General features: G+C 32.3%; 2 protein-coding genes across 3 annotated transcripts; both read left to right on the plus strand.

Moving 5' to 3' along the window:
- Window positions 1-2,017: 2,017 nt before the first annotated feature.
- Window positions 2,018-7,543, plus strand: LOC114194694 (2-hydroxy-6-oxononadienedioate/2-hydroxy-6-oxononatrienedioate hydrolase-like). 2 transcript variants are annotated; one of them, XM_028085063.1, is made up of 4 exons: window positions 2,018-2,946; window positions 6,847-6,948; window positions 7,069-7,136; window positions 7,207-7,543. In XM_028085063.1, exons 1-4 carry the CDS (start codon window positions 2,308-2,310, stop codon window positions 7,376-7,378), a joined length of 981 nt encoding a protein of 326 aa, XP_027940864.1. In that variant the 5' UTR covers window positions 2,018-2,307; the 3' UTR covers window positions 7,379-7,543. The 2 variants fall into 2 exon arrangements, with proteins under 2 accessions (XP_027940864.1, XP_027940865.1); XM_028085064.1 differs by having other exon boundaries at window positions 6,847-6,939.
- A 688-nt stretch (window positions 7,544-8,231) lies between these two features.
- Window positions 8,232-11,684, plus strand: LOC114194691 (receptor-like protein 7). Its single transcript, XM_028085058.1, has 2 exons — window positions 8,232-11,413; window positions 11,513-11,684. The coding sequence occupies exon 1, from the start codon at window positions 8,262-8,264 to the stop codon at window positions 11,385-11,387; it is 3,126 nt and encodes a 1,041-aa protein (XP_027940859.1). The 5' UTR covers window positions 8,232-8,261; the 3' UTR covers window positions 11,388-11,413; window positions 11,513-11,684.
- Window positions 11,685-12,281: the final 597 nt, after the last annotated feature.

Genomic DNA, 12,281 nt, shown 5'->3' on the forward strand with positions numbered 1-12,281 from the left:
TTTGTATTAGGAAAAACGTTTGTCCACATGGTTTTCAATACTAAATTATGAGATTATTGATTTGTAAAAAGACGAAATATATTTGAATGTTATGAGATGTATTTAAATGTTTCTCTTTATAGTCAATATCAAAGCCTCTAAGGTATTTAATAAACATGTTGGCCTGAGTTGGCAAAGTCAATTGTGATTTCCTTTTAAAGCACCTTCTCTGTTACAATGTACTAAGTGAAAATCTATTTGTTTGGTCTATTCATGGAAAGTTTTAGATAATAAGTTGATTTAAAAGTGAACTGTGTTAATATTGGATCAACAAGTGCATTCAACAAGTAATCATCCTTGTGATTTATTTGTTCACCACTTATGTTCTAGGAAGAAAGTGCATTAAATTAAGCTATTAAGAATAGGTATTTTTGTTTGATGTTTATAGAGTATTAGTAAGTATATCACACATCTGGAGTCCTTGCCATAATTAGAATCACTAAGGTAGTATGTTCTATCTTCTTTTATTGACTATGCATGTGATAATTTCTTATCATTTATGCTTTCCAGATTAGGAGGCACTATTCGTGGTTGCAAATATAAGTAGAGGAATAAAAAATGAGCTTTGTAGTTTCCATCTTAGTTAATAGGCAAGGGTATATATGTGCCATAACCAAGCGAGGAGGTGTAGGGTTAGATCGAAGCATGTATGTTCTTTCTTTTGTAACTGTAGATTCATTATTCCAACAATGGTTGATATACTTACAAAAACTATTAAATTTTATAAATTCAGTCAATATATTTATTTAAATTCGATATCTTTTTTATTATTTGTTGAAATTAAAATTAAATTCGAACAATCCGACTGTATTTAACCGTAATCGGTATTATCCATATCCAAAATCCGAAAACTAAAATGGTCGGATTGAATTTTAAAATATTAAATTTGGGTTATGTTGGATTGAGCATATTGAACCCGAACCCAATCCAACCCAACCACCGCTCACTCCTACTGTCCACATCGGATTCTAAAAGTTGTAATGATCGACTTTTGAAAACCAGGAAAGAAAGGGTGTAGAATCATCCGATATGACTAGGCTTGTGAAAACTAGGTTCACCACCTTGTGGAAGTTGGTGTTAACGGATTCTAAAAGACGTAAACACCGAATTTTGAAAATCGGTAAGGGAGGGTGAAACATCATATAAGTCCCGACTTCTGAAACCTGGTGCTACCAGCTTCTAAAACCCGATGCTACTAGCTTCTCAAAATTGATAACTTTGTCTCGATAGTCTGTAAGTGTCATTTGTGAGTTTTCTCTGATAATTTTCTCTATGTTCTTACTTAACCATTTGACATTTATTAATTTGACGTTAAAATCTCTATTACAAGTATGAACATCAATTATTTTTCTTAACTGCCATGACTTGACAACAAACATGTAAGCACAATAAGCATGCCAGTTACATTAAAGCATACCACTACCATGACCATGTAATTTTCAGTTAAATCTCCTTCCCTAGTCCTACGACTGCTCCTTCGGTCAACGTTCGCATATGCTTCAAAGCCCTAAATTTATTCTTTACTTATGCTTTAATTTTAACCTAATGCAGTGCAATGTACTATCAAATTTTTACCTAATTTTACCTATACCAAAATTAATATTCCTAGTCAGAAAAAAAAATCCACATAACCATATTTACTGTACACTACCATTAACAATTTAAACAATATTAACAATTTGGACCTATTTGATACATACTTTCAAAAGAACCCAATTAACTTAAAAATTAAGATAACTTAAAATCTAAAGAGTTAATTGAGATCTCTAAACACAAATAAAGATCGACAAAAGATTTAAACCTTATTAATATTATATTCAATATTAAACGTAAACAAGAGAGTCCAAAGCAACACGACTGTCAGAAAATAGTTTTGAGATAAAATTTTAACACAAATCTAATCTGTATCAATATTTCATAAAATATAGTATTGAATAAAAAGTAAATAAAAACAAAACTTAATATATTTGTTCAATAATTAGATTGAATAAATAGGCAGATATTAAAAAAAACCAACAACTATTTAACAATGTATTCAACCACATAACATTACACATGATGAGAATAGATGATGCACGTTGAGTGTCGTTGGAAACAGATTTATTCCCCCGCCTACCTACTTTCTGGATAATTTTATTTTCCTCCAATCATTTTCCGCACGTGCCACACGAATTTGCAAAATGTAGTTTTACCGGCCACACACTTTTATGACACAACAGTCACCACCATCCATTCATTCCTCTGTTTCCATTCTCCTTTTCTTCAATCATGACTCACTGTTTGTTCAGCTTCACGGAGACCCGGAACCGCTGCTACCGGTCAGCGTTCACCGGGTCGGGCCTCCGGTCCACTATCACAGACTTAAAAGACGGAACCATAATGCATTGCTGGGTCCCCAAGGCCCGAACCGAGGCCAAGCCCAACCTGCTCCTCATCCACGGGCTCGGAGCCAACGCGATGTGGCAGTGGGGGGACTTCATACGCCACCTGGCGCCGCTCTTCAACGTATACGTGCCGGACCTCGTCTTCTTCGGCGGGTCCTACACGACCCGGCCCGAGCGCAGCGAGCGGTTCCAGGCGGAGTGTGTGATGCGGGTGATGGAGGCGCAAGGGGTGCGGCGGGTGAGTGTAGCGGGGCTGAGCTACGGCGGGTTCGTGGCGTACTGCATGGCGGCGATGGAGAGAGAGACGGTGGTGGTGGAGAAGGTTGTGGTGTGTGGGTCAGGGGTGTGTATGGAGGAGAGAGACGTTAAGGAAGGGCTTTTCCCTGTGACGGATTTGGATGAGGCTGCGAGTATTTTGGTGCCGCAAACGCCCAATAAACTGAAGGAGCTTGTTGGCTACACTTTTTTCAAACCAACTCTCTTCAGCTGGTTGCCTTCTTGCTTCCTCCATGATTTCATCGAGGTAAGAAAATCCTTCTCAACTCTCCATGTTTCAATGTAAGATCCAATCATTTTCATGTTTTACTCTTTGTGTCTAGAAGGTACATGTTTTCGTCTCTTTAATCTTATCATTCAATTAGTGAAGAAGAAAATAGAAAAAAAGAATGAAAATTAGTTTGTGAAAGAAGGGGAGGAATTATAAATAAAGTGAAAGTATTACTTTTTTAAATCTGTATTTTAGAATTGTTTTTACAGAAATGGAGAAATAAAATAAGTTTTCTTATAATAGTGAAATATATATAAAATAATAAAACCTCGGAATTTTATGGCATAAATACTAAAACTAAAAATAACTATCGAGATAAAGGAAATATATTGTTTTAAAATAGATAACCAACAAGTCCTTGGGAATCAATAAAGTTAGTTATGAATAAAGTTGATAGATACTTCATATTGATATTATACTTAAAAAGACAGCAACTTATGTTTGGTTTCCCAGCTTGAGAGTAATCCGTCTCAAAACTATATTTTATGTTTTGTGTATATAGCATATATCTTTTAGTTTACATTTATGTATTTTAAAAGAAAATAGAATAGTTTGGTAGTTTTGATGATGTTCTTTCCCTTAATTAGATATCTCTCTTGATAGTTTACGTATTACAGTTGAACGTTTGTGATAATTTAAATTTTGATGAGAAAACAGGGAAAAAAAACTTTAGTTCTATCATACTTTTTGTCTTATACAAACTCAGGCTTTTTTTGTTAAAAGGGCCAATCTTAAAATAGATGAAAATATTGCCGCTGTTGTACATTAATTTTGAATATTTATATAAAGAAGTGAGAGATATGAAGAATAACGAGAAAAGTGTATGATAGAATAGTAATAAATGTGATTAAATATGTTTTTGTCCTCAGTAAATTTTGGAATTAGTCATTTTTTGAAATTTTATATCAATTTAGTCCTTCATCTTTAGAAATGCGTGAATTTAGTCATTTTTATCAAATTTTATAAAGTTTATTTGACATTTTAAACATATTTTGTGATAATATTTGAGTTAACATTGAAGTAAAAATATTTTAAACGGTGTAAATAATTTAAATACTATCATGAAATGTACTTGAAACGTCCGATAAATTTAACAAAATTTAGTTAAAAAGATTAAATTCACGCATTTTTAAAGATAAAGAACTAAATTGGTCAAAAGTTTTGATGAGGGACTAATTTTAAATTTCGTTGAAATTTGAGGACCAAAAATATATTTAACCCTGATAAATATATAAAAACCTTTATATACAAACACTTTTATCAATATTTATATATTTTTTTCAGTTCTTCCATTTCACCTTCATATTTATATTTCTCTCTTTTCGGCCCTTTCTCTAAAGTGTTTGAATAACATTTGGTTGTCCATTGATATTTTAATTTAATAAAAGAAAAGCAGAGAAAAGTGAGAGAAAACTATCTGCAATATATTGTGATTAGAAGAAAGAAATGGAAAATACAATGACATATATTAATGATAGATTTGAGTACAAATTATTGGATACTTGACGAGCGATGAGACGAAGAGAAAACAAAGAAATAATATGGAAAAAAATGTTAAAAGATTATAGTATCAATAATACAACTCTGTGATTAGAGATGATGGTAGCGTCTTTGGGACTCTATCCTTCCTCTCAATGGCGGATCTTCAGATTGTTTATTTAGTTTTTTAAGTTTTAAATTAATTTCGAATTTTTAAAAATTAGTACAATTTGATTTTTTTAGTTAAATTTTTTGAAGTGAAGTAATAATTTTTCATCAAAATTGACACTAAAATTATGTTAATTATATCAACAAAAAAATCCATCATTATTCACAATTTCAATGTTTATGAAAAAATCATGATCCAATTTAATGAATTTAATAAAATAAATTACATTATTTTTTTTTGAAAATTAGGATCAAATTTAAACTAAAAAAACTAGATGACCAACTTGATATTTTTGGACTAAAATAAAAACCAAAATAGTAATTCCAATTTTTTTATATAAACTAGTAAAATATTGTATTTTTTATGATAATAAAAAATAATAAAATTATAATTATTGTTATTATTATAATTACAAAATTAAATATAAATAATTTTTATAATTTTATTAATTAATTTTTATTTATAGCGATCAAGTTTAAAAAATAATTAAATAAAAAGATGGTTAAATTAAATAAATAATTATTTAAAAGAATATTAAGAAAATAATCATTTTTATTTAAAAAATAATTTAAAATGTCAAATTAAAATATAAATTTGAATAAAAAAATCTTTTTCTTATTTATTAAAATAAATATTTAATATTGTTTTGAAATATCAAATGTATAAAATATATTAAAAATATTAAATTTTTAAAAAATATATTTAAATTATATAAGTATAAAAAATTTGGGAGAGTGACGACCTTCCTCAGTCATAACGTAAATCCGACACTGCTTCCCCTGTTAGTCACTTCCAAGATTTGACTTGTACAGTACTTGATCAATCTAGCTAATTTATTGCGAGTATTATGTACTTAGTTTTAGCTCTATTCATAGCTCAAAAATTGGGGTGGTTTAGTTTTGTAATTCTAGGAAGCTCTTTCTTCCGTCATCATTATTATTTTTAACTAGTTTAAATATATTTTTAATTTCTAAATTTTAGTACGAAATTGAAATTTATTTTTATTTTTGATATAATTTGATTTTCAAATTTTGAAATGAATAGATATAGTATTTCTAACTTAACTGTGTTAAATATTTTTAGCGTTTGAAATGACATTTCAAGCTAACATTTAATTATTTATATTGTTTGACATGTTCCAGTTCAAATGCTGGTTTAAAATACTGTGTAATATGAAAAAGAAAATAATGTCGATGGGTTAAGATGAATATACTAATTCATTTTTAAAATTTGGAAACCAAAATATATCAAAGTTTGAGACATGAATAAATTTTAATTTCTCATCCAAGTTTAGGGACTACAAACCTATGTAGCACAAGTACTCACACGGATACGACATACGACATGGACACGAACACTTTGATACGTGTAGTCTCCAAAATGTAGGACATGGGACATCTATATATTATATCGTTATGATTATTTAATTTAACAAACAATATTTATATACTCAAAATCATTTATAAACAAGGTTAGTGAAATATAAAACATATTGTCACTTAATGAAAAAATGAATTTAATCCATCTATCTAATATCTAAAAAGTGAAAAGTAGTAATCATATTTGTTCCTTATTTAATCATAATAGAAATTTATAAAATAAATTTGTAAGTTTATAGGGTTTTTAAAAACTCATTGTATTTGTCCTTATTAACACTGCTCTAAAGTAGAGACATATAAAAATTGTGTTAAAAGAAAAAAAATATCTTTCAATTAGATGATTTGTCGTATGAGTGTCATATGCATATTGGTGTTTGGTGTTGGACACCGAGACACATAATTTGTGAGGCATGGCCGCGCTACGTACAAACATATTTAACTCTTTGTAATTTTATAGTAGAAAATAGTGCAGGGTTGATAGACTAGTTCGAGTATAAAAGTTTTATCATACATTTGATGTACATTTATTAAAATCTTATGTGCTGAATTTCTACTTGGCCACCCTCTTTGATCATGAGTTAAGAGTATTACTTAGCAATTTGATTAATTTATCATAGTTAAACCATTTATATAACTTATCAGTTTAGTTTTGGCTGTGATAAGTGGTTTAGTCTAGCAATGTGACTTCAAGCTTACTTAAAAGAGAAATAATAGCATGTTGTTGTTGTCTATGTAATGATTCAAAAAACGATGATGTTTCAGCTACCATTTTAGCTAACTAGAATGTAACGGTGTATATTTGTGAATGTAAAGGAGCCAGAATGGGCTTAAATGGGTGATTTTGGATAGACAATGTGCAGGGACTATGAACAAGAAAAGAGAGAACTGATCAAAGCCCTTGTAAAGGACCGCAAACTTTTTGACATCCCCAAGATATCTCAGGTTCTTAATGTACTTCACTCATGATTTTGTGTGTTTCAATAGATTTATATCAATAAGAGTGTGTTGGCTTCAATCTGTCTCTGTGTGCTAGTAGTTACATTAAAAGGCTTCATTTAATTTTGCATGCAGCCAACATTAATAATCTGGGGAGAGCATGATCAAGTATTTCCTTTAGAACTGGGACACAGATTGAAAAGGTTAATAACACTCTCACTGTAGTTGTTTGCATCAGTTTTGAATTTAGAACTCATTGGATTTGGATGACAGGCATTTAGGGCACAATGCTCAACTAGTTGTCATTAAGAAGGCAGGGCATGCTTTCTGTGCGGAGAAGCCCAATGAGTTCTTCAACATCTTCAACTCTTTTCTCTTGAATTTCCAGCTACCTCCAGAGGTCTCACCTTCAAATGTACAAAACAACAATAATCCTATCCTTTGACTTCAAACCCCAAAATATGAAACAAACCCTACAAACGCATTCTTTTTCCACTGTCTCCAAAGCAGAGGCTCATTAAATAGTTCATTGCAAAGGAGTTAGTGGCATGTTGATAAATAAGTTCTCTATCTTTATTTAATGAAAGCATCTTGATTTTTGTTTGCCCAATAAATCATTAGCACTTGAAACTCATTGAATTTTGATCACAGACATTTCAAACTCTATCCAATCCTCACATAGAATATCCATTTCAATACCAAGCATGATTTTTTAACTGATGGTCAACAGTTGGCGTTCAAGTAAACTACTGGTCAAAGAAATATATATTTTTACTCGTGTTTACTATATTAAGTTCAAGTTTGGCAAACTTAATTTGAGCTTAATTTCTACTTTGAAGCAAAACTTAGATTCTTGTTATAATTCGAAAAACCTTGATAAGAATTCTTATAACATAATCCAGAGTAAAAAGCTAAGTCAACATACAAAACAACGGAAAACTGTGATTTAAAATTGAGAGGTGATTAAGTACCTTAGGTTGTGAATATGTAAGGAATAATAACATGATATTGAATAAAGGAGATGATCACTGTTTATATGATTTTTTTTATTGTTTAATTTATTTTCTCAGGATTTTTTCTGAATCAGTTTTAAATTTTGACTTGAGTTGTAAACCTATTTTTTTAAAAAAGACCGTGACTTAGGCAATAATTGTATTATTGTTGCAGTCTTTCAGTCATTGACGTGATTGGCTCCCAGTCCAATCCGCAAATTTAGCTTTGGTACATCAATTTCAATAGGACTTAAATTAACGTCTTACATTACATTATCATTATCATTGTAATTTGAATCCGTTGAGCAAAGGCATTTAGAAAAAAAAAAAAAAAGTATGGGGTGGTTTGTGTTTGTTGTCCTGAGTTTGTTGGTTTCTGATTTTCCTTCATGCACGTCTTCATTGGTGCCCTTATGCAACCATGATGAAGCCTCTGCCTTACTTAACTTCAAGACCTCCTTCAGTCTCGATAGCTGGTGTGGATATGGTGGTTATTATCCAAAGACAGAATCTTGGAAAAAAGGTACTGATTGGTGTTTGTGGGATGGGGTGAGTTGTGACAAAAACTCAGGCCGCGTCACTGGTTTAGACCTCAGCAGCAGTTGCCTTCAAGGTCCATTTCATCCCAACAACACTCTCTTCAAACTCTCTCACCTTCAAAAACTCAACCTTGCTTTCAATTACTTTTCCGGTTCTCCAATGCCTTCTGGGTTTGGTCATCTTATCGCTCTTACTCATCTCAACCTATCTGATGTTGGATTTAGTGGTGTCATTCCTTCCAAAATATCTCACCTCTCAAAATTAGTTTCACTTGATCTCTCAAAGTTACAAGATATGAGAGTTGAACCAGCAACCCTTGAAAAGCTCATTGTAAATGCAACTCATTTAAGGGAGCTCACTCTTGATGGCCTAGATATGTCTTTGATTAAACCCCGTTCTCTGTCTTTGTTGCTTAATTTTTCATCCTCCTTGGTCTCTCTTGCACTTGGAGATTCCAATTTGCAAGGGAAGTTAGCAAATAACATATTCTGTTTACCCAATCTTCAACAACTTGATCTGTCGGAGAATGGGAAGTTGGAAGGTGAGCTTCCACAATATAATTGCAGCACTCCTCTTAGATACTTGGATCTCACTTCAACTTCTTTGTCGGGAAATATTCGGATTTTATCTAATCTTACGCAACTAAAATACCTGGCCCTTGCTTATAACGAATTCAGTGGCGAGATTCCATTATCACTTTCAAAACATCTCACTTATATTTATCTTTCATACAATAATTTCACAGGACCCATTCCGCAATGCATGGCCAACATCTCACAATTAAATTATCTAGACCTCGGTTCAAATAACTTCATTGGTGAGATTCCATCATCTCTTTTTGACCTTCAGCATCTTATTCACATAGATCTTTCATATAATAATTTTGACGGTGAGATCCCCAATTTGTTTGGTAAGTTAAGCAAATTAGAAGTTTTAGATCTTTCTATAAACAACCTAGTGGGCCAATTGCCACCATCGTTGTTTGGGCTCACTCAGCTTAGTGATTTAAGATTTCCGAAGAATAAATTAGTTGGAGCAATACCAGAGAACAACACTGAACTTTCTAATTTAGCTTATCTGGATTTGTCTGATAACTCGTTGAACGGAACAATTCCGTGTTGGTGTTTTTCTTTGTCATCGTTAACTAAATTACTCCTTGGTGGGAACCAACTTACCGGGCCAATTGGTGAATTCTCTTCCTTTTCATTGGAAATTTGTGATCTCTCTTATAACAAGCTGCAAGGTACTATCCCGGAGTCAATGTCTCTTCTCCAAAATCTCTCTGATTTGAGACTATCATCAAATAACCTGAGTGGCACCCTCGATTTTTATACATTTTCAAATCTTCAAGTGCTATATAATCTTGATCTTTCTCACAACAATTTTCTGGCTCTTAGATTCTTTGATGATGGGGATGAGTCCACCTTTTCCTTCCAAACATTCCGAAGTCCGCTCAAATCTATTAAGTATTTAGATCTATCTTGGAACCAAATTAGTGGAAGGATACCAAAATGGTTTAACGAGATCGCAAACAAGTCTTTGGATAAGTTGGACCTTTCACATAACCTTTTCACATCAGTTCATTATCTCTCGCCCTCACAGGGAAACATAAACTACATTGACCTTAGCTTCAACATGCTTGAAGGAGATATCCCCGCTCCCCCACAAGGCATTGAATTCTTTTCTGTCTCAAACAACAAATTCACTGGAGGCTTTTCTTCAGCTTTTTGCAATGCGACCTTCCTCCAGTTACTCATTTTGTCTCACAACAATTTGACAGGTAAGCTTCCACAATGCCTCGGAACCTTGACATACCTCTCAGTTTTGGATGTGCAAATGAACAACCTTTGTGGAACCATACCCGCAACCTATCTTCTGATACAATCATTGCATACGATGAATCTTAATGACAATCAACTGGAGGGACCATTAGATTGGCCTGGGGCTAAGGTCATGTGCAAACAATTGAGAGTTTTTGATGTTGGACAAAACAACATAGGCGGTGGATTTCCAAGTTGGCTACACTCCCTTCCAGAGCTGCAAGTCCTCGTTTTACGCGCCAATAACTTCAACGGTACTATCAATTGTTTGAAAGCCAAGCGCACCTTTCTCCAATTGAAGATTTTTGATGTCTCCAACAACAGCTTTCGTGGCACTTTGCCAACAACATGCATAAAAAACTTCAAGGCAATGAAAGAGGGTGAGAATGATGATTTGGAATATGTAGAAGTTCTTCAAAATTCATTTATGTACAACGATTCTGTTGTGGTCACGGTGAAAAAAAATGCCATTCACATGGAGAGAATCTTGACCACTTTCACAACTATTGATTTGTCGAATAATGGATTTGAAGGAGTGATTCCATCAATCATTGGAGAGTTAAAGTCACTGAAAGGACTTAACCTTTCCCACAACAATATCACTGGTCTTATTCCACAAACCTTGGGTGGTTTGGAAAATCTGGAATGGTTAGACATCTCCTCAAACATGCTTATGGGTGAGATTCCGAATGCATTGACCAACCTTCACTTTCTCTCTGTCTTTAACCTTTCACAAAACCAGCTGGTGGGTATGATACCAACAGGTAAACAGTTCAACACATTTCAGAACGATTCCTATCAGGGAAATCCCGGGCTATGTGGGTTGCCATTGTCAAAACCATGCCACAAGGATAAAAAGAAGCGGACAGAATTAGCAACCTTTCAATCTCATCAAGAAGAACAATTTGGGTTTGGTTGGAAAGCCGTAGCTATAGGATATGGTTGTGGAGGGGTATACGGAATGGTGTTGGGATATTTCACATTCTTCATTCGAAAACCAGAATGGTCAATCCATTTGATCGAAGGCATTCTTAATCAAAGAATGAGAAACAACAGCTACAAATCCAATTCAAATCACAATAAGGATCCTTTGAGAAACTAGACTCGGTCCACCCCTTCTATTGCAGGGTAAGTGAAATTTTACATTATATAAAATTTCCATTAATCCTTAATCCAATTATCGCAATTCTGATATTACAGTATATTTTTGCAATTGGTTTTTTGAAGATTGTTCTTGCCAGTGACTAAAGGATCAGAGTGTTCTTCAGTTATGCATAAACGTAATCTTCTTTCTGCCAACTATCAGTTGTTAGTTATTGCTCATTTATAATTAGCAACTCGGTTACTATGTAGTTGAACTTTTTGTATCAAATGAGAGGATCCAAATTTAATAAAAAATTCAGCATCATTTTAGTAGAACTTTCTTTATACATTATGTAGCCTTCATAATCTACGTTTGAGGAATAAATACCTCCTTCTGAGCAAAGTAATGAATCGATTCACCACCCAAAAGAACAAAAAAAGTATTTAAAAAACCTACATAATTTAAACACAGTTGGTTAAGGTGTTATAAAAAGTGTAACCAATTAACTAGTTCCTACATTTACTTAGATTCCACCTTCTCTTATTTGTAATTTATGACTTGGTTAATTGCCACAAAAATAGACCACACACCACAGATAAATTAATTGTCTTTCAACTCATAACAAGATTATAAAACTATAATTCTACTTATATAATATTTTTATTGTTTTACCGTCCTACATTAAAATTGATAAAAGTATAACATTATATATATATATATATATATATATATATATATATATATATATATATATATATATATATACTTGAATAAAAACGAAAAAAATGCATTAATATTTATTTATGTTATATTAATAGTAGTATATTGATCTCAAAAAGATATTAGTATGACATATTAATTAGTATTAATCTTGTTTTAGTTTCTATATTCTTTTTTGTTACATATAAATCT

Source organism: Vigna unguiculata, chromosome 8 (assembly GCF_004118075.2).
Source record: "Vigna unguiculata cultivar IT97K-499-35 chromosome 8, ASM411807v1, whole genome shotgun sequence".
Classification (NCBI taxonomy): domain Eukaryota; kingdom Viridiplantae; phylum Streptophyta; class Magnoliopsida; order Fabales; family Fabaceae; genus Vigna; species Vigna unguiculata.